The 23317-nt window shown below is 35.9% G+C and overlaps 2 protein-coding genes across 2 annotated transcripts in view; one reads left to right on the top strand and one right to left on the bottom strand.

Annotated features, from left to right (window-relative positions):
• Positions 1-23317, bottom strand: part of RB1 (RB transcriptional corepressor 1) — a 126677-nt gene that overhangs the window by 31665 nt on the left and 71695 nt on the right. The gene's annotated exons all lie outside the window — the stretch shown is intronic.
• On the top strand, positions 3578-5440 carry LPAR6 (lysophosphatidic acid receptor 6). Its single transcript, XM_024755425.1, has one exon. It carries the CDS (start codon positions 4113-4115, stop codon positions 5145-5147), a length of 1035 nt encoding a protein of 344 aa, XP_024611193.1. The 5' UTR covers positions 3578-4112; the 3' UTR covers positions 5148-5440.

Raw genomic sequence — 23317 nt, 5'->3', positions numbered from 1 at the left:
CTTTATATCCAAGTGAATCAGCTATACATATACATATATCCCCATATCTCTTCCGTCTTGCGTCTCCCTCCCACCCTCCCTATCCCACCCCTCTAGGTGGTCACAAAGCACCGAGCTGTTCTCCCTGTGCTATGCGGCTGCTTCCCGCTAGCTATCTATTTTATGTTTGGTAGTGTATATATGTCCATGCCACTCTCTCACTTTGTCCCAGCTTACCCTTCCCCCTCCCCATATCCTCAAGTCCATTCTCTACGTTTGCATCTTTATTCCTGTCCTGCCCCTAGGTTCTTCAGGACCACTTTTTTTTTTTTTTTTTTTAGATTCCATATATATGTGTTAGCATACAGTATATGTTTTTCTCTTTCTGACTTACTTCACTCTGTATGACAGACCAAAGCCTATTTTCAATCAGGTATGAAAAAGTCAGATTTCTTGCCTTCTCAAAGCCACAGTTGTAGCAGAAATTTAGATAAGAACTCAGAAGTTACTCATATCCTTAAACACATAATAGTTAACAGAATACTCTCTCTCAAACTGATAACCAAAAAATTAGTTACACAACTAAAACACAACTATACCATTACTATAGTGATGAATAAAACATGTACTTTATAGGCTAGCTGGTTATTGACCTGGCATCTTGATGTAATAAAAATCTGTAAAGTGATGAGTTATATAATGAGATTCATTAAATTTCAAATCAGCTGTAGTTATTTCACCCCCTAAAAAAACTCATTCAAGAAACCAACTGATTCCTAGACTTAACTTTTAGAAGTATACAAATCTCACACTAAACTGGTTTGGTCTCTATCACATACAAAAGCAACTATTAAATATCCTCGAGTCCTTGGATTCATTTAACTCCCTTTTGTAAGCAGTTACTCTACGGTTCTCAAATCTTAACCTAAGGAATTTTAAAGGTATCTAATTTCACTTTGGCTCCTTAATTAGAAGTCAAATTAAATGTCTTGAAAAATCTAGCATTCAATGATCTTCTTCCTGTTAAAACAGATAGTCCTTCTGCTATTGCTCTTCCTCAGTAGAAACAACTCTCAATAAAATTCCAGTTTATCAGTATAATTCATGCCTCAGCAAACATGTGAGTATCCACCAAGGGTCAAGCATTGTGTAAAACTGGAAATACAAACATATACTAATATACTGATAATAACAGAAAGTTTAATTCAACGAACAGTGATCTATTTTTAAGCACCAGTAAGTCAAACATGAAAAAACGACAAATGAACAGTTAAGTATTAAGTCAAGTGAATGACATCATCAACATGTGGAAGAATATTCCAATGTAGAATTAGTACGTTTTATGCGACAATGCCATATTCAAAATGAAGGTAAAAGTAAACAAAGTCAGGGCATATAACTGCTTAAATTTCATTATTTAATGATGACTAGAGAAGAGATTATCAATCTGAAAGTCGATTACTGAGAAACTATAACAGAAATTTTTCTCCAGTAAGAACACAAGCTCATTAAGTACTCTCTTCATTACTGTTTACTCTAGGTATCCACCTGTCTTCTTATATGAACACACACTACCTCTTTTCCATACCAACATGATACAAAGAAATTCAGCCCTTAAGGTTTTAAGTTTATTGGTTGTAAGTAATACTCATATTTTTTTCTGTCACTTGATTATAGGTAAATTTCCTAGTCAAAACAACAAAAATAGATTATAATTCAGGGGGGATTCATCAACAAACAACAAAAGTTGCTAAGCATGAGAGTGAAGCCCAAATTAAAAAGGTACAAAATCAGCACAAAACACGTTACTGAAAAATATTAGTTTTAAATTAGCTAAGTAATTTATGAAAGAAAAATAAACTGCTCTTAAATTTCTCAAATTTCCTTAATTGATACTCGAAAGGAAGGGCTTCAGCCCAAATGAAACCAAACTAAAAAATAATAACAGTAAACCACAACTGGATATAGCCTTTTCTGAAAAATGGTAATTTAAAATAAAAGAAACATGTATGTGTCCACAGGTTGTGATATCCTCAATCCCTGAGGAAATAACATCTACATTCAACCACCCCTTTCCCACACATACTTTATTCTGATTTCTTTGGGCTTTAAAAAATGAGTATACTTTAAATACATAGAGAGAAACCACTCACATGAGTTTTTAAATGAAAACAAAATCTGACCCATATTCCAATACATAGTTAATGTCATATTAAGAGGGGTAAAGGGAGGGCTGGAGGGAATTAAAATTCCAAACCTAAAACTTAGCCAAGTAGTATAACTTTTATTTTCCAAAATTTATTTCAATGAATTTAGGGAAAAAAATTTTTGTTAAAAGACACAATTTTGTTCTGTAAGATTAATACCACACCAAACATAAACATTTTAAAATTTATTCTTTGATCCGCCTGCCAATGCAGGAGACATGGGTTCGAGCCCTGGTCCGGGAAGATCCCACATGCCGCAGAGCAACTAAGCCCATGCGCCACAACCACTGAGTCTGTGCTCTAGAGCCCGTGAGCCACAACTACTGAGCCCATGTGCCACAACTACTGAGCCCACATGCTGCAACTACTGAAGCCTGAGCACCTAGAGCCTGTGCTCTGCAATAAGAGAAGCCACCGCAATGAGAAGCACGCACGCCATGATGAAGAGTAGCCCCCCCCCGCCCCCCGCTCGCTGCAACTAGAGAAAGCCTGCGCACAGCAATGAAGACCCAACAGCCAAAAATAAATAAATTTATAAAAAATAAAATAAAGTTTATTCTTTGGTGGAAGTGATTTAAAAAATTGGAAGTGCTATAAAATATTAATTTAATTTTACAGGAAAGAGGTAAGAATGTGAGAAAATTGTTTATCAAAAAGTAAAGAGATCCAGGATTGGAGCCACTCACAATCATGGGAATTAAATTAAATCTTGAGGAGCAATTATGGAAAACAGAAGCCAAGAGTGGCAAAACTTGGTCTCTCAACTCAAATCTTTTTTATAACTAACGATTCGATTTCTCTCTTATACAGTCAGTAAACAGATTTTTTAAATGTCATATTAAGATATCACTAACAATTTCAGTTTATAAATACACATACACATTTTAGTTCCAAAAAAAAGTCATATCCAAAACACAAAAGCAATCACATACTGATTTTTGTCCTCTCTCAATTACTACTACCAAAAAGAAAGAAAGAATAAAAAGAAAAAAAAAAAAGAAAAGAAAGAAAACTCCCTGAGAGGTGGCCAACATTCCAGAGGCATTTCTGCATAAAAAGAGGTAATGGGCAGACTGCTCAGCTAAACAGTCAGTGGCCCTTTGCAAGCCTCCTAGGTGTATTCCCAGCAGACACGTTATCAGATTAAAGGAACTGCAAACAAACTGGGTTGAAACCTTTCTTTGTCCAAGTCCAGCCTCTTCTTCCTGTGATGTCATACTACAAATCTAGCACGCCTTTCTTTTTCTCTTCAGAGAAAGCCCATCTCACAATACAGCCGGTAACCGAGGAAAAGGCCGCGATTCAGCAAGAGCTAACACGCTTAGGAATTTATTTCAGAACCTTTGAAAGACTCCTCTGCTTACCACCATCTGGGATCCACTGCAGGAATACGGAAGAGGAAAACTTCATTTAGAAGGAAGGAGCAAGAAGTAAATGAGACCGAACTGGGAATGTTTAAGTCTCTGAAACTTTGCGTTGAAAAGCAAAATAAGATTGCTAACTTTAGCTTAAACATTCTGGAGCACAAAGAAACTTTCATTTTGGAATATTCATCTTAACAACTGAAACTGAAGTTTGCCAGACGAATAGTTTTCTTTCATCTCAGAACACAGCTTTTATTTAAAATTTATAATCCAATGGATTGGCTTCATTCACTGACTGTGTTTTTTAAACGTAGCCCTGGAATCACGGATTTTCTGGAGATTTGAAAATGAAAATATTTTCTTATTGAAGAACCAAGTGGAAACTTTACAGCAACAAATTTCATGTCTCTTTTGGAGGAAAAAGAAATATTTATAAAATCACGCAAAGATCCAAAGGATTTGCAAATACATTGGAGGTTATAAAGGGGTCACAATCTGAATACCAAAGGAGACCGCAGCTGACCAAAGGACTTCAACACTGTAAACTGGACGTGCCTTTATAATGGTAAGCAATAACAGCTCCCACTGCATCTATGATGATTCCTTTAAGTACACTTTGTACGGGTGCATGTTTAGCATGGTGTTTGTGCTTGGGTTAATATCCAACTGTGTTGCCATATACATTTTCATCTGCGCTCTCAAAGTGCGAAATGAAACAACAACATATATGATTAACTTGGCAATGTCAGACTTGCTTTTCGTTTTTACTTTACCCTTCAGGATATTTTACTTTGCAACACGGAATTGGCCATTTGGAGATTTACTTTGTAAAATTTCAGTGATGCTGTTTTATACCAACATGTACGGAAGCATTCTGTTCTTAACCTGTATTAGTGCCGACCGATTTCTGGCAATCGTCTACCCATTTAAGTCAAAGACTCTAAGAACCAAACGAAATGCAAAAATCGTTTGCATTGCTGTATGGTTAACTGTGATGGGAGGAAGTGCACCAGCAGTTTTTTTTCAGTCTACCCACTCTCAGGGTAACAATACCTCAGAAGCCTGCTTTGAAAATTTCCCAGAGGCCACATGGAAAACATATCTCTCAAGGATTGTAATTTTCATCGAAATAGTGGGATTTTTTATTCCTCTAATTTTAAACGTAACTTGTTCTAGTATGGTGCTAAGAACTTTAAATAAACCTCTTACATTAAGTAGAAGCAAAATAAACAAAACTAAGGTTTTAAGAATGATTTTTGTACATTTGGTCATATTCTGTTTCTGTTTCGTGCCTTACAACATCAACCTTATTTTATATTCTCTTATGAGAACACAGACGTTTGTTAATTGCTCAGCGGCAACAGCGGTAAGGACCATGTACCCAATCACTCTTTGCATTGCTGTTTTAAACTGTTGCTTTGACCCTATAGTTTACTACTTCACGTCAGACACGATTCAGAATTCAATAAAAATGAAAAACTGGTCTACCAGGAGAAGCGACTCCAGATTCTCTGAAGTTCAAGGCACAGAGAACTTTATTCAACATAACCTACAGACCTTAAAAAATAAGATATTTGACAACGAATCTACAATATAAGCTGCCTTAAATAAAACCACCGGGACTTCACTGGGACAGAACCTCCAAGTTCCTTCAACTGTGAAAAGTGTTTTCTTGGACAACTATTTCTCCACCTCTGAAAGAAAATAAACATGTGGACATTTTAAAGTTTTTTGTTTTAGAAAAATGTATTCGATGTGTTAAGCATTAAAACGTATTCTACTCTTGTATATACTCCATTTTATTTTTCTGAGCCATTTTGATTTGTACCTTCCTCTTCATTAAAAAAAAAAAATCCCTAAAGTTGTTCAAATTCTAAAAGTAACTACGATGTAAGTCATGTGGTGACCATCTGTATGGTTTTTGAATGTCTTAGTAATTTTATACTGGATAATTAACAAATATTAAAAGTTTCATTTAAGTGTTTAATACTTTTATTCAGTATATATCTAATTTTGATTTCAATCTGAATTGAAACTACTAATCATGTTTCTTAAACTATAACAACATAAATGAGAAAGAGTAATTTGAAATATTCAGTAAGCGTTTTTACAGCATTTTTCAAAAAACAGTAAAGAATGTAATGTTCTGTAGAATGACATACTGACACTATTTGAGGCTCTCGAGCAGTCACACTCAGAGATAATATTTAGGATTTTGTCTTTGTATGCAATTCGTAAAAAGCAGATGCTATCCACACAGTATAGTATGTTTTTTTTTTTTTTTTTTTTTTTTTTTTTTTGCGGTACGTGGGCCTCTCACTGCTGTGGCCCCTCCCGCCGCGGAGCACAGGCTTCGGACGCGCAGGCCCAGCGGCCAAGGCTCGCGGGCCCAGCCGCTCCGCGGCATCCGGGATCCTCCCGGACCAGGGCACGAACCCGTGTCCCCTGCATCTACAAGCGGACTCCCAACCACTGCGCCACTAGGGAAGCCCTATAGTATGTTTTAAAATTACTCTTTTGATCCATTTTCCGCATTTAACAGCAGCCAATTTAAAAATGATATACTCCACAAAAACTGAGAAGGAGGAAACTAACAAAATGTTATTTTGCTAAGTAAATTAAAAGAAAATACTATTACAGGTACACTTTAAAGGTATATTTATGTCACAATAAATAACCTGTATTTTAAGTATTTTAGATCAGAGAAGCAACCTAGATAGTGAGCTATAATACTTGGCACTTAGAAAGTGATCAATATGTATCTTTTGACCACTGAAGCCACTGAATAGCTGAATATATTATTTCAAGTAGGCAAAATGTTACTGTATGTCAAAATAATTTATGAAGTAAGGACATAGTTCCTTCCATAAAAAGCAGCAAAACTGCAGGGCCAAATAACTAAGTACAATTACATTTTCATTTCACTAAACATAAAAAAGGTATTGCTTTGAGCTATAATTTAGATATAAAGCGCCAATTACACTGAAACTTTTTCATTTTCCAACACATCTTTTTTTACAAATTCAAGCAGTTTTCCAAAGTTAGCTAAAAAAATATTCTTTTTACTTGAGAAGAAAGACATATAATTAAATTTAGCATTCAACGTATCTGATTTTTACATTTTCAATCTTCCAAGTCCTGAATACAACTTTGGACAAACACTCTTTGTTTTAAAGATTTAAATTTGATTTTTGCTGTTCTCTGGATTTGAGCTGCAATGACTTCAAATAAATTATAGTAAGTAAGTAAGCTAAATAAGCAAACCTGTTTTCAAAAAAATAACAGGGGGGGATTTTCTTTAGAGAGCTATAACTTCCTTTAGATAAACCTGAAGCAAAATAAATCCTTAAAAAAAAAAAAAACTAGTGAAGAAATTAAGCATAGTTCTTTATATCCCAAGAGAAGTATATATGTTGTAAACATGTTTTCTTCAATTGATGCTGAAGTGCCTTTATTTGATATTCTTCAGAAAAAACAAATACATTAAGCACTCTAAACACATACTTTTGAGTTGGAAAGCAACTAACAACTTAACGATGTGGAAGAAAGGGGCAGTGAGTTTGTAACAGATTTCTCAGAACTTTCCTCGGCTTAAATATCTGTAAGCAAGATCTCAAAGCATGGATGCTATTTTAAAATACAAGCAAAATAGTCATCAGATAGTTGTTACTGTGCTCACTGGAGAAATTTTTGTTGCCCGCTTGTCAACAGGAAGATGAGTCAAAAGTTTTATAAGATTCTTCACCAAGTAATACATAACAGATAAATATGTTTTCTCATCCAAAACTTCAAATCCTGGGTAAATCTTAACTACAGGGACAGAAAGGGTACTAAAGTTATTTTCCTCTGTTAGCACTGCACTTTAAAGTAAATTATACATTTAGAAGGTTTTCTCTTTCCCCTTTACCCAGAAAACCTGTGTTTAAGGAACTCTGAGAATTCACTTTTTGTTTCCTTAGAGTGACAATACAACCCCCCACCCCCGCCGCAGGCACTGTGCCCACTGTTTTTAACATCTTTATAAAAGAGTGGATGATTTATCTAATCTTCCTTTCCATATTAACTCCCCTCAAAGGAAAAGAAGACGAAAAAAGTTTCAAGGTGTGGAAAACAGCTTTCCAGCATCCTAATGATTGGCTGTGAACTTAGAAATGATCTTTTCTAAGAAAATATCAACCACGTAGCTAGTTTACCAAAACAATGTATGAAAATATATGTATTACATCCATACATTAAAAGGAACTTAAGACACTACTTTATCAAGGAGTTTTGTCTTCATATTCTACATTCGAAATACCGAAAGTAAATTTGAGGTATAAATCTTAATTATAGAATTGGTATTTAAAGAATCAGTCACTCATTTGAGGAACATAAAATAGAAAATTGAACATCAGCAAATTTCATATACCCAATTGAGAAACATTTAATTTATGACTGGTATGCAACTAGCAAGAATCTGAAGCAACTGCAATTTTGGACCTCTGATGAACGAGGTACCTGGTCTTTTGTCAATGTATTAAGTTACTATCGCCTTGCAGAATCTTAACTATCTCCCAACACCCAAACTTTTTAATGCCTGCATGCCAAATCCAACTGCAGATGTCACAAATGAGGGAAGATGTGACCTGGGTGCTCTTAGTTGTGAATGAACTTTTACATATAAGATTTTATAAATAGTGTTTCCTAGTGGATGAATCTTAAGGTAATCCTAAGGGAAATTGTTTTTAAAAAGCTCTTTTGAGCTATCCTGAAAACCAAATCATCCATTTATAACATGACTTCTAAGAAATAAATTCCAAATTAAAAAGAACAAATGGACAAATTTAAGGACACAGAACATATTTAAATCAACCAGATTATTTAATGATCAACAATATTTCTTAAATAGCAGCATTTTCCAGAGATCAACATATACACTGCCCTAAAAATCACTAATTCTCAAATTTCTATTTTATCTCTTTCTTCATCTTTTTTTCTTGATGTCTGCTACCCATTTTTTGACAGTCAATTTTATAAAAGTACAAAGAATATCAATTAGACAGGGCAACAGACAGGGATAATTAAAGAGTATGAAATTAACTCCAGGCAAACTTTTTTAGCAAGTCTTTCCCCTTCCTCCATCTCTCAAAAAGATTTATTCCAGGGACTTACCTGGTGGCGCAGTGGTTAAGAATCCACCTGCCAATGCAGGGGACACAGGTTCGAGCCCTGGTCCAGGAAGATCCCACATGCCGCGGAGCAACTAACCCGTGCGCCACAACTACTGAGCCTGCGCTATAAAGCCCGTGAGCCACAACTACTGAGACGGTGAGCCACAACTACTGAAGCCCATGCGCCTAGAGCCCATGCTCTGCAAGAAGAGAAGTCACTGCAGTGAGAAGCCTGCGCGGCGCCACAAAGAGTAGCCCCCACTCGCCGCAACTAGAGAAAGCCAGCGGGCAGCAACAAAGACCCAAGACAGACAAAAATAAATAAATAAATAAACAAATTTATTTAAAAAAAAAAAAAGATTTATTCCAGTAACTCCTTAAAAGGGTACAAAATTATCAGTGCTAGAAGCAGTGGACAAAACAGAATTCAAGATATAGGACTACAGAAGTAGAGATAATTCATGAATTTAATAATCAGTTTTCAAACTCAAAACTTGCTTTTACTCATATAGACTCAACCAATCAGATACCTTTTGAAAATAATTAAAGTTAAATATTTATGGCCAACAGGAACATGAAAAGATGTTCAACATCACTAATTATTAGGGAAATGCAAATCAAAACCACAATATCACTTCACACCTGTCAGAATGACTATTCTCAAACCGTTTTGACGAGGATGTGAAGAAAAGGGAACCCTCCTGCAGTGCTGGTGGAAATGTAAATTGGTGTAGCAACTATGGAAAACAGTATGGAGATTCCTCAAAATATTAAGAATAGAACTACTATATGATCTAGCTGTTCCCCTTCTGAGTATTTATCTGAAGAATACAAAAACACTCGTTTGAAAAGATACATACACCTCTATGGTCACTGTACCATTATTTACAATAGCCAAGATATGGAAACCACCTAAAAGGCCATCAATGGATTAATGGATAAAGAATTTGTTATATATTTGTTTGAATAAATGGTACTCAGCCATAAAAAAAAAAAAAGCCTTGCCATTTGCGACAACATGGATGGATCTAGGAGTTATTCTGCTAAGTGAAAAAGTCAGATGGAGAAAGATAAATACCAAATGATTTTACTCATGTGGAATCTAAGAAAACAAAACAAATGAACAAACAAAACAAAAACAGACTTATAGATACAGAGAACAGACTGGTGATTACTAGAGAGAAAGGGCTAAGGGGTGGGTGAATTGGGTGAAGGGGATTTACTGTATGGTGATCAATGGTCACTAGATTTTTGGTGATGATCTTTTTGTAATGTATCCAGCCGTCAAATTACAATGCTGTACATGTGAAATTTATATAATATTATATACCAATTTTACCTGAATAAAAATAGGAATATCTACAAAAAAAAAAGAATGAGAAACAAATATGTGTTTTTACAGCAAAGTTATAGTTATTAGCCATAGGGTGAATGTGCTGAGTTCCATTATCTTCCTATCAAAATGAATTCTGGTAAATCCATAATTTAAAACTGAAAGAGTCTGGAGGTCATCTGATACAACTACTTCACCTTAGGTAGAAAAAACTGAAGAACTAAAAGGCTAAGTAACTTCATAAGGTCACATACAAGTTAAGGTAGAGACAGGTAAGAATCTGGTTTTTCTGACTTGTCTATTCCTTTAATGGTGGTAAGGGGAGTAGCACATGCAAAGGCCCTGCTGGAGAGAACATGGTATATTGAAAGGATTAAACCAAATCCAAAGTGACTGAAGATCTAGGGCTGAGATCTTACACAGGCCATGATATAGCCACGTTAAGATCTGAGGAGATGTGGGAAGCCCTGAAGGATTTCAAGTAGAAGGACAGACATGATTACATTTGCATTTCAAAAAATCCCATCCCTCTGATTATAAGGTAGAGATGCATCTGTCTTCAGCAAAAAGAAAAAAACAATCACAATAAGAGCTATATTTATTCCACTGAAATTTAAAGAGATTCTCTTATCCTTTATTTTGATTATATCCTTTCCCCCTTATTAAAATGGACTTTCTTTTTGAAACGATGGAGATGACGGATGGGAAGAATATTTTAATGTTGTTACTTGGCAAAATTAAGTGAGAAGCCCTTGTGGAGAAATTGATACATTCATATACCGCTGGTGGGAAACAAAATGGTACAACTCTAATGGATGGGAATCTGGCAATACCTAACACACACACACACACACACACACACACACACACTTATCCTTTGACCCAGCATTCCCACTTCTAGGTATTTACCCTGAAGACACACTTTCAATAATATAAAAATACATACATACAAGGTGCAGCACTATTTGAAACTGCAAAACACTGGAAACTCCCTAGATGTCCAAGCATAGAAAATTGGTTGAATAAATTACTGCACATGTACACAGTGTAGTACTATGCAGCTTTAATAAGGAATTAAAAAGAGCTCTATGAACTGGTATGGAGGAGTAATTTCCAGAAAGTGTTGTTAAATGGAAAAAGTAAAGTGTAAAAGAGTACATATAGTATACTACCTTTTTTGTAAGAAAAAGGCCAAATAAGAAAGCATACATATATCTGCTCATTTTACAAAAAGAAACACAAGAAATCAAAACAAAAAATAATAATAAGGAACGGGATGGGAAACAGTATAGAAGAGATATGGAAGGTTATGACACTTATCTATGTGTAAGATTTGGGGAAGCATGTTAATATTGTACATCAGGAATCAGAAAACCTTTTCTTCAAGGGTTATACGTGAATATTTTAGGCCTGCAGGCTACACAATCCTGCTGCAACTTCTCATCTCTGCATCACAGTGCAAGAGCAGCCACAGACAACAGAAATGAGCGAGCACGGCTGTGCTCCAATAAGACTGTATGTGCAAAGTCGAGTGGCTGGCCTGTGGGCTGTGTGTGCCACCTCCTGCGCTACAGTCAGAAAACTAAGGATCACACGGATGGGAGAGAAAGAGAAAATACTCCTCCTCTATTAGTGCCTGGCACATAACAGGTCTCTGCAATTCACTGCTGAATGAATAAACCTTAAAGTTCTATTAAAAGACGGACCGGAGTTCTAGTCAGGGCTTTGCTACAAACTGGTATAACTACATTGACCCCTTCATCTCATCTAAGAGGTTTGGACTAGATAACATGTAAGCTCCATGCCATGCCTCACATACTGTTTCTCATTCTAGTCAGTTAAGACGTCCATCCATTCCTTCCTTTTAATAACCACTATCACCACTGTTCCCATGTAACACTGGGACTACTGCGGTTGCTCCCTCGCTCAGCCTGCTTTCTAGTTTCTTCCCTCAACCCATCCAGGACAGATCAACCAGATTCACCTATTAAATCACCACTTTATGCTGGTCACTTACTGTCCAGTTTTAAAAGGTGTCAGATTCTCCATTGACTGAGAGGAAAAATCCAGCTTTAAAGTACAAGATTGTCCAAAATATGGCCCTGAGCTACTCAATTTTCTGGTTTCTGTCTTCCAAACATGATTCTTCCACTGCAGGTTGGTCCCCTACTTGTCCTGTATTTATAACTCTCACTTTTTTGACTCTAGATATTTAGACACATGACACACTACTTGCTCCTCCCCCACCCCAGTCTGCCCCCTTCTCTGATGAAACCCTTTCCATCCTACAAGGCCCAGTTCAACTCCTAAACAAAACCTTTGATAATGAAGGTTTTTTATTGTCTTTATCACTTATTTGGTATCTCTTTTTCTTACTGCCTTTGTTAGCTATCTTTTTACATGGGCTATGTCTTATTTTCCTAACTAGACACCTCAACCTCCTTGAGGAAAGGGGTTATGTTTTGTACTTCTTTGTATTTTCCATAGCACATAACATAGGATTAAAATAGAGGGATCAGAGATTGAAATGAAGGGGCTTAGAGTTAAGAACAAATTAGATGTTACTTGCCTGCCAGACTGAAGATTCATTTTTAATAACCAATATTTACCTACACAGTACCTACTCTGTATTTATCAATGTCATTCTAATAAATGTCGCATACGTACCCACACACAAAAATGCAAAGAAACTTTTATTTCACCAAACCTATAGTTCATTCAATTCTTCAAAAACCCAAGAAAAAAAAGGCAAATTTTCCTTTGTCAATAGTACTCTGATACAAGAATTCAACTCCTGTAGTTATCACCATAACTCTTATTCCTCGATTTATGAATCTTAAACTGTATCTGTTGAATTCCCACCATTTAAATGAGGTTATACAGTTGTTAAAAGAAACCATGTCTTGAAGACATTCTTCATGGAATTATCTGACTTCTCTTTTGGAATCACTGTTTTGTAGGCCTGCTGCATCCTAGGATTTTTCCAGCTTTTTCCTCTCTGCACTCTTGTGATAGATTCACTCTTGCTTAGGTCTCATGATTTCTCCCTTCTAGGATTTCTCTTTTTTTAATTTGCTCAAGCATATTCTCTAGTAATTTTATTTTAAAATGGATGTTAAGAGATGAACTTTCTAAGAGATGAACTTTCTAAGTCCTTGCATGTCTGAAAACTGTTTCACTTTACCCTCACGTTTGACGTGTAGGTCAGCTACAGAATTCTAGGTTATCAAACATCCAGTATTCCTGATAAGAACTGCAATGCTGATCTGGATCTTATTCTACTGTAAATAATTTACTTCTTCTCTCTAGAAGCTTTTTATAATTTTCTCATTGCCTATGGAATTCTGAATTTTCACCAAGATGTATCTGTATTTATTCATCCTGCTTGGTACTATGAGCCCTTTCCATCTGATGCCTCCCATCTCTGACTGGCTTAGAAACTTTTCTTCCATTAATTTTTTTTTTTTTTTTTTTGGCTGCATTGGGTCTTCGTTGCTGCATGCGGGCTTTCTCTAGTTCAGGCGAGCGGGGGCTACTCTTTGTTGCGGTGTGCGGGCTTCTCACTGCAGTGGCTTCTCTTGCTGTGGAGCACGGGCTCTAGGCAGGCGGGCTTCAGTAGTTGCAGCATGTGGGCTCGGTAGTTGTGGCTCACGGGCTCTAGAGCACAGGCTCAGTTGTGGTGCAAGGACCTAGTTGCACCGTGGCATGTGGGATCTTCCCGGTCCGGGGCTCAAACCCATGTCCCCTGCGCTGGCAGGCGGGTTCTTAACCACTGCGCCACCAGGGAAGTCCCTCTTCCGTTAATTTTTAAAAAATTATTATTTTGTGTCCTCCATTTTTTCTGGTCTTTCTTTTAGAGATGAATACACAGATACTGAACTGAGGTACCCCAAAATACCAAAATAAGGGGACTATACCCTAGCAGCACAGTAGTTTTATATATTTTCCTTTTAGGCAGAATCACCTTTCTATTTCTGTTTTTTTCTTCACGTCTATTGTAGAAGTCTGGATTCACCACAATTTCTGCTCTGCTTCTCCTGCAGGCACAAACAGGACAGCACAGCCCTGTATGTGTACACGGAAGCTGGGATAGGACCAGGCATGCATCTATATAATTTGTGCACTACACGAAAGCACGGGGCTTCACTGTAAACTCTGCATAGCAAGCCAGGGGTGGTTGCATCCAGAGGGGCATCTTTTTCTAATTCACTAGTACAGAGGGAGGCGATTCATTTTCCTGATTCCTATAAGCCGGCATGGCCTGAGGTGAGGCATTGGTCCAGATGTTTCATGGACCAGTGGTTCTCAAAATGTGGTGTCTAGACCAGCATTAGCATCACCTGGAAACATGTTAGAAATACAAATTCTTGGATCCTACCCTAGAACCTTTGAGGTTACAGGAACCTGCAATCTGCCTTTTTTTTTTGCGGTACATGGGCCTCTCACTGTTGTGGCCTCTCCCGTTGCGGAGCACAGGCTCCGGACGCGCAGGCTCAGCGGCCATGGTTCACGGGCCCAGCCACTCCGCGGCATGTGGGATCTTCCCGGACCGGGGCACGAACCCACATCCCCTGCCTCGGCAGGCGGACTCGCAACCACTGCGCCACCAGGGAAGCCCTTTAATCTGTCTTTTAACAAGCCCTCCAGCCTTTTGATACATGCAAAAGTTTGAGAGCCGGTGGCAGACAGCACTTTAGAAAAACTCTCCTGATTACTGCCACACTCTCTGTACCTTCTATTATTACTTTGAACTTAGAGGCTAAGAATCCCACTTCCACTGTGGGAGTCTTCGCCTACTGTATTCAGTAGTTTTCTCTACTTTGTTGTATCCATCAAACAGACACCTCTTTTACTTTTTATCCTCAAAATTGAATTAACCCCTAAACTTCCCACTTCATAGTCTTGGTACTGCTGAAATTCACTGCCATGTGGTTTTTTTCCCTTTTCTGTCACTTGTGTAGGGGAGGTACAAATGTGTGGTCATTTTGCTATTTTAAACCAGAGATAGTCTTGTTTTTTTTTTTTTAATTAATTTATTTATTTTTGGCTGTATTTTGTCTTCGTTGCGGTGTGCTGGCTTCTCTTGTTGCAGAGCACGGGCTCTAGGCGCCCGGACTTCAGTAGTTGTAGCACACAGGCTTAGTTGCTCTGCGGCATATGGGATCTTCCCGGACCAGGGCTCGAACCCGTGTCCCCTAGCATTGGCAGGCGGATTCTCAACCACTGTGCCACCAGGGAAGCCTGATAGTCTTGTTTTTAAAAGCAATTACACAGTCTTAGTTACACAGGAAAAAGTTATACTACTTAAACCCTTTCATTGTTGCTAACAAATAACATGCAAAGGGCTTTTTCATCAAAACAAAACAAATCCTTATATTATGAACGATATAATCTTCAATTTAATTTTCTTTAAAAAATGATTATTTTCCAACTGTTTAATCAATTACTAATTGTTAGCTCATATTTTAATAGGGCATAAAAATCTATGAATCATTTTATTATAATTCTTTATTTTAAAGTAAAGAAATGTATTTAATTACATGAGTTTAAAATATTTACACTGGACTAAAATTTAGGCTTTTCAGGAAAAAGTATTTTATGTATAGTATTTGATGAAAACAGAAGCAGCCATTTATTTAAATAAAAATGAATAGTACTTAAAACATAGAGCTAAAAAAATTACACCTTTTGGTTTATATGTCACATATGTAATTTTTGCTGATGGCCAAAATAAATGGTTTCAAAATTGTTGTGGAAAAATTGCTATACTTTGTGTTGTGGTCTCATGAGACTTCTTTAGACTGAAACACACATAATATAATCTTAGCTACTTAAGAGAAGGAAAAAGTATGGACATGTGCTAAAAAATAAAAAAGGCCATGTATAAATAGTTTGTCTACAAGAGATTACAGAGTTGTTCCTAGAGAAATAATTACAAAGGTCAGGGATATCATTTTTGCATTACGGTAATTTTTACCCATCTCTATCTACTCAGGCTATTCATTCTTCATTTGAAACTGAACTGTGAAAAGGTTTATGTTCAGACAACCCTGTTCGAATACGTGAGTTAGGTTCTGGTCTAAAAGTACACAGTATTAAAAGTGTCCAGTATGCCTATTACAAAGATAATGCAAAAGCTTATATTTTCAAGAATAAGTTTATATTTTCAGGAGTTCAGTACTGGATTAGGGAATCCTATGTTCATTTTTGTTTATTACTCATGTATTAGTAAAAGATAAGTCATTTTACTTTACCTCTCTCATTTTAATGTTTAAGAGAAAAAAATCAAAATGGTAAAACTTAAGTTATAAAAGCTAGCATTAATCTGTAAATAAAACTTTTAGACTATTAAATTATCTTAAAACATGGAAAGGGTAAGTATAATGACCAGATAGTAATAAAAATAATACTTTTTATTACTTTATTAATGAGGATAAAAATGACCAGGTATTAAATTCTAAAAAGGAAATGAAACAAAAGATAGCAAGACAGACTTACGTTAGTCTCTGAGAATTCTTAGAGTATAATCAAAATCTAAAAGACAAATGTTAGCCTTTGAGAATTCTTAAAGAGTATAATCAAAATCTAAGAGAAATTATCTGTTATAATTTAATGGAGGCAAGAAACAATGAAACTGAGCAAGAATAATAAAAAGTTTTTTTTGAAAGAGTGAGACACAAATACAGCTGTTTCCTATTGTAAGTTTTTTTTAATCATGTTCTAAATCTAGCAAGTACAGGAAGACACCAAAAATACTTTTGATATTTGGGTATTTCTGACAATAACAGAAAATACTAAGAACCAATATGTAAATTAATAAAACCACAAAAGCAAAGGTCACTCACATGCATTTTAAAACAGACTAGGTTATGATAGTTTAATTTTAAAAACATGACCTAAATATCTGGAAAAGATAAATGCCAAAAAGTTGGATCTATTTTATAATTAAAGGTAACTGAACTTAGATGGTTTAAGAACAATTGCCCTACAATGGTTCTAAAATTTTACTAAACTCCCCATTAATAACAGCCTCTGATTTGGCTGGAGGAATTCAGAAAATACATTAAATAGAATTGAGATCTCATAAGATTCTTCTACTTTTTGTTTCTTGCACATCTAGATTCCAGAGTCCTTCCTCACTATTACAGTCAGGATATGATATGATACAAGTTTAGAGACTGAAAATTCTCAGACTATATTCAGGTAATTTTCTAACATCATGACCTTGTGGAAGATACTCTCTGACCAAGAGTACAAGTGCTTCCATTTCCACAGGTTAAGTACGGAGGATATTTCCAAGCTATTCTTCTACAGCTGCTACAATCTCCCTTCTTGTCTGTACTTGAATAATGAACACTGCCCTCAGGGTAATTACTGACATGATTCATAACTAAAAGCACCATAACAAATTCCAACTGCAGTATAACAGAGAACACTGCCCACATTTAACAATGCTGGAATTCAGTTACACCTCTTTCTCCCTGAACTTATTCCATTTTGAGAAGGCAGTGAGGGAGGGGGAGGTGCCTTGGGAGAAGAGAAGAGTTCTACATACTTGTAGTAAGCTGGGATAAACAGATCCAATACTGTTTAACCGTGTTCTCAGTTCTCTGTTCTTAGGACATCACTGTAGAGTAAAGACAATGAACTGAAGGAAACTAACAATTAATTGTGATGTTTCTAAAATGTACCATTCTCATAAACGTCCATTTATTCCTCACAACAACTCTGATAAGTATTATCATGCCCATTTTACAGATGAGAAAATCTGAGATACAGAGGTATAACTTGCTCAGAATCACACCAAAGCAAGTTACCTGGCATCTTAGAATGAACCTCAGCTTTTCCTACCTATAAAACAGGAACAGCAATGTTTACCTTCTGTGAAGATTAAATGCGATGTGGTGACGCCAAAGCCCAGGCTCCTTCTGCTACCGCACAGTGACACAAACACAGATAAAACATGAATAAAGAAACTAATCACGATAGTGCATATACCCAGCAGTAAACTAATACACACCGTGAGACAGCATAGAGGTTACGAGCACAGTCTCTGGAACCAGATAGTCTGAGTTAAAATTCTAGCTCTGCTATCAACTTAGTTTTGTGGGTAAGGGAAACAGTCTCAATTTCTCTGTACCTCAGTTTTTTCATCTATGAAGTGGTGATCTCCTTCACAGAGTTGTGCAAAATAAATGAGTTAACACATTTCAGCACTTTTAATAGTGCCTGTATCAGCATACATGCAAAAATGTTACCTATTATAACTTCTACACTGAAATGTAATATGCATAAGTGAGGGTCATTTTGATGCAGCTCTGTATGATGATCAGGAAAGATTCCAAAGATGTAAGCTAGTGATGAGCTTTTTACAAGCACTGCTTTCTAAAGCAAGTTTCTATGAGCTACTTAAGGGACATTTCTGAGTTTGAGATTTTTTTTTTTATATCCCTGAATTTCTTTAGTCCCTTGTGCCAATTCATGAACAAGGAGAATGTATAGATAGTATGGACAATGGGGGAGGGGGAAGGGAGACATGAACAGACAAGTCTTGAATACTTCACTGTGTCCTCCACAGTGAACTCTAGCAATTTCTCATGTGTGTCAGTGTTCTAAAGAAAGAAGAAGACAAGTACATAGAGAAAAGAATAGACTGAGGGGTCAAGCACAGGGTTCAAGACAAGATGGCACTTGAGCAAAGGTTTAGATATGAAGAAAATTTTATGCTTAAAACCATAAACAGATCTGGATCAAGGACTCAGGCTCACGTAAACATTCAATACAGGAGAAGACATGCAATAATTTATAACAGTTATCTATCTCAGTTTCTTTGGGTTTTCTGTTTGTTGTTTTTTAACATATGAAGAACAACATAAAAAACCATTTAATGCCTCATTGATTCTTCAATGGCTTAATTATGAAGAAGAAAGAGAGTTATTTTATTAAATTGAGCTTAGAGTCTTAGCGCTTTATAAAGCAGCCATCTATTCACATCTTAGTGGCTAATTATTCGTATGAACTAAGTAAGTTACTATCCTTATTTTTGTACTTTTTCTGCATATCTATATTTTTAAATTTCTCTCTAGACCACTGGAGAACACAAGGTCACTATTAAAAATTTTATTTCTAAGATATTGCCTTCCTTTATTTTCCCTTCTTGGGCTTTACATTTTTTCATTCTTATAGAAGACTTTAGGCAAACCTGGAATCTTTCATTAAAAACTCAGAAAAAACTCAGTTTTCACATTTCAGTCTATGAAAAGAGACCTGGTTTTCCATTTTACCTCATTCTCACCCTTCCCTTCAATCTCCTTGAGGGTTGATCCAAATATCTAATTTTATCAACCCTAAACTACCACGGATTCTAAAAATACTTATATTATTATATTAAAATCTCATTCTAAGAGTTACCTAAATGAAACATATAGACACAGCAGTAACTCCTTTTAAAATATAGTTTGCTCTTTTTGTAAGGTCTTCTCATCTTTTCTTCCTGAGGAATCCAGTAGATCAACAGTGAGTGTGCACTACACAAAGGAGCTGGTCAACAAAGGGCAGTACCTTCCCCCCTTCCTATTACTGACTAGCTCTAGGGCAAAACACTCACCTTGTTACTCAAGATGAAAAATGTATTATATATATTTTCACTTAGAATAAAATTTTATACTGTCTCATATGCTTGACTACATGTTATAGTGGTAATAAAAAGTGTGAATGAATAAACAGAAAAAATGTGGTACAATGAGAGGGGCACTTTACTAGACCAATGTGGAATTTGGAATCAAACCAATCTGGGTTCAAATGCCAAGTGTGTGACCTTAGACAAATTGCTTAACCTTCCTGAGCCTGTTTCCACTTTTGTAAAATGAAAACAGTATTAGTGACATCACAGATTATTATGAGAATTAAATTAGACAAATACTTTTGGTGCACAGCACATTGCAACCAGTCAAGGAGTATTAGCTGCCTTCCATCCATTGCTAATTAGCTGTCAGGTGGGACACAAATATTCTGTGTTTCTCTTTCCTCATACGGGAACTTAGATTCATGGCTACACCTACCTTGCGGATTTAGTGTAAAGAACCAACAGAGTATTTCGTTTTAAAGCCCAGTAATGTAAGGTCATCTAGAATCTGGCTCTTCTAAAGAGTGGCCCATGGGCTAGCAACGTCAGAACCATCTGGGGGCCTGTGAGAAATGCTGAATTGCAAGTCCTGCCCTAGAACCACTTGATAAGAAAGTGTATTTTAATAAGATCTCCATGGATATTGAAGTTTGAAAACTACTACTAAGAAAATAACCCTCAGCCTGGAAGTAAGAAAAGGACTTTATCAATATCATTGTGCCAAAAATCCAAAAGGACAAAGGGCATTGACAATAGTGCATATTGATTTAATTAGCTTAGGAGAGCAAGTTAGAGGCAGCAGGCATCATGGTCTGGTAGAACTTGAAATAGTGAGAAATACAGAATAATTCACAAGGAAAGGGAGGGGAAAGGCAGAAAAAACTAAAACACTAGGTAAAGAGCACAATATTTTCCACAGGCAAATGAGCAGTCTAGCCCATGAATAATATATTAATGCTTATAATGATGTCCCTGGCTCAAAAAGAAAAAGTAAAATTACTTTAAACACGCTCTTTCAAAGACGAAAGCATGTATTCTATTTCAAGATTATTTCCCTCAAAAAAGTTGTGTGTGTCTACACCACACACACACACACACACACACACACACACACACACACATTTTACTTTCAACTAGCACATAAAATTATCTGGTACATTCATTTTTGTATAATATCTCATTTATCAAGAGAGTTAGCTCTCCACTTTTCACAAGGCTAAAAACTCTAACTTTTAAGACTAAACTACTAGTCTTAAATCAGTACTCATCTACCATTGCCAATGCTGGGCCATAATTTTCCCCCAATGTACCTCACGCTAGGCTTTCCTACTTGTGTCCACATTTCCACACCTGTTGTTAAGTCTTTTCCCATCCACATATGATTGATCACTTCCTCCTTTGACCCTCATGGTTTATCTTATTTCACAGTATATTACAGTGAGTTACTTTTCTACTAAGTTCCAAGCCTCTTAAAGGATAGGGGCTATTTTCCATGTCCTTAGATACTTCACAGGAGAAAGTATAATTCCTTTAAAATATCTGATGTACAAATATCAGGTATGGCCCAAAGAGAATTGAGAAAAACTGAGCTAAAGGAGAATACGGAAATGAGACCTCTGTGTTACCGTTTTTTGAAAAATGTTTCTTCAAAATGTTATAAATTGTGAAGCAATCTAAAAGAATATGGATCCACCTTCAGTAGTGGCAAATAATTCTCAACACTTAAACAGTTTTGTAGACTTATAAAATATTTGAGCTAGAAATATTCAAATCTTTTGGTCTGTCTCAATTTACAAAGCAAGAAACTAAGACAAAGACATTAACTTGTACATGAAAGAGCTAGGCCCTAATGCCAGGTCTTCTGATTCCACGTCCCACACTAGGCCATACTCACTCTCACTAGATAAACGTGGTTTGCTCAAGAGATGAAAGAACTCTCTGCACACAGTAAGTGTCTGAGGAATAGTGGAAGGCTAGCAAGGTAAGGCAGGGCCAGATTATCACAACCAGAGTAAAGAGGCTACATTTTTCTACATGGGAATGCAGAGCTACTGTGGGTTCCTGAACAGGAGTATGGCATGAATAAACATTTAGGAATATTAACTTAGCACCAAAGTATAAAATAGAGGGTAGTGCCTAAGCTGGGAGACCAAGCAGGAGTCTATAATAATATGTTAAATGTAAGGACATGATGATCTGATCTAGGGAAATGTAAATGAAAACAGATCTTTAACATAATAATGAAATAAATATAAAGGACATGGTAAAGTTTTTTGGGTTTTGGTTTCTGTTTTTTTAATTACAAGACTATATCTAACTACAGAGAAAAAGAAGGAAAAAATGCTCAGTATTCAAGCCTGGATGACTTGAAAAGTAATATAAAAATATAGATATTGGGAAGCAAAGTTGTATTTAGAACAAAATAAAATCATTTCAGTTTTGAAAGGTAAAGTCAAATCTCCTGAATCACTTGAGAAGCTACTAGTTAGTTACGGAAATTAAGGGCAAGAAATTAGGAACATGTTGGGTCAGAGTGAAAGGTTAAATTAAAGCCTTAGTGATATTTTCAGAAAGAATCAAACTTTTTAAAAATAAATGTTTTCTCTTGCTGGCAAAGAGATAAAATATATGGTTTTTTAAAAAAATAACTCACGAGGCGCTTTTAAAAACCCAACATAAAACATTTTTCATTATAGTAGCATGGTTGCTATATAAATATAGTATATGGTATCATATTACTTCACCATCCTTACCCATATTTTTAAAAAGTGTTAAATATGGCTTAATCATTATCTTACATTTCATTCACCTTCCTGAGACATAGTTCTCAGTAAAATATAACTTTAGAAAAAAATAATGTCTAATGGTAAATACTAAAACCATTGTGCAAAGTGCACCAGAGGTTAATGATCTACCATCCAAATATACAACAGATATCCTTTCTGGCTTTTTCAGAGCCACAGGCTTTTCTCCCTTTTGTGTTCATTTCCTGTCAAGTCTGACATTTCAAAGAATACAAAAGAAGCTTAAAAATTTGTTTACAAGTTTGTCATCAAATCAGGACTCTAAAAATACAAGCTATTCATTACAACTGTACTGACATGTAAAACTGGTCTTCATTTAAATTTTGGAAAAATAATAAAATGGAAACAGTTTTAATCTTCTCTTTTGTAAAAGTGCTCTGGCCAAACATTTGTGCAACTGAATGAAGAAAGCTTCTAATGTTTAGTGACTACAAAAAAAACAGTACGACAAAATCCAATTTAATGAGTCAGCTATATTTGACAACATTTAAAGGAGGCTCAGTTTTCTTGTGACTTATTAAAATTAAATACAACAGTTAATTACTAGTACTTCTATGCTCTCCATATAGTAAGTACCATTCCGAAACAATATTATTCAGAAGATATGATGCAGTTAATACAGGAAAATAGAAATGATACCCTAAATATTCTTTAAGTATACATATATAAAAATACTTTATCAATCACTAAATACTATACATAACTCTTTCGGCTGTGATGAAGGAACAGAGACCAGATTTGTCTCACCTACAAAATCGAACAACATAAATGAAGTAATAGTTTTCAGACAATGAACAACAAACAGTATAGGAGGGTAATCTCTGAGAGAAAGAAAGCAAATGGTAAGCCCCACCT

The sequence above is a fragment of the Neophocaena asiaeorientalis genome, unplaced genomic scaffold (assembly GCF_003031525.2).
Source record: "Neophocaena asiaeorientalis asiaeorientalis breed wild unplaced genomic scaffold, Neophocaena_asiaeorientalis_V1.1 scaffold59, whole genome shotgun sequence".
Taxonomy (NCBI): domain Eukaryota; kingdom Metazoa; phylum Chordata; class Mammalia; order Artiodactyla; family Phocoenidae; genus Neophocaena; species Neophocaena asiaeorientalis.
This window is presented reverse-complemented; position numbering and strand designations above follow the sequence as displayed.

What these genes read in the sequence shown, in the direction of transcription:
- LPAR6 (XM_024755425.1), top strand. Translation starts at nt 4,113, where the DNA reads ATGGTAAGCAATAACAGCTCCCACTGCATCTATGATGATTCCTTTAAG.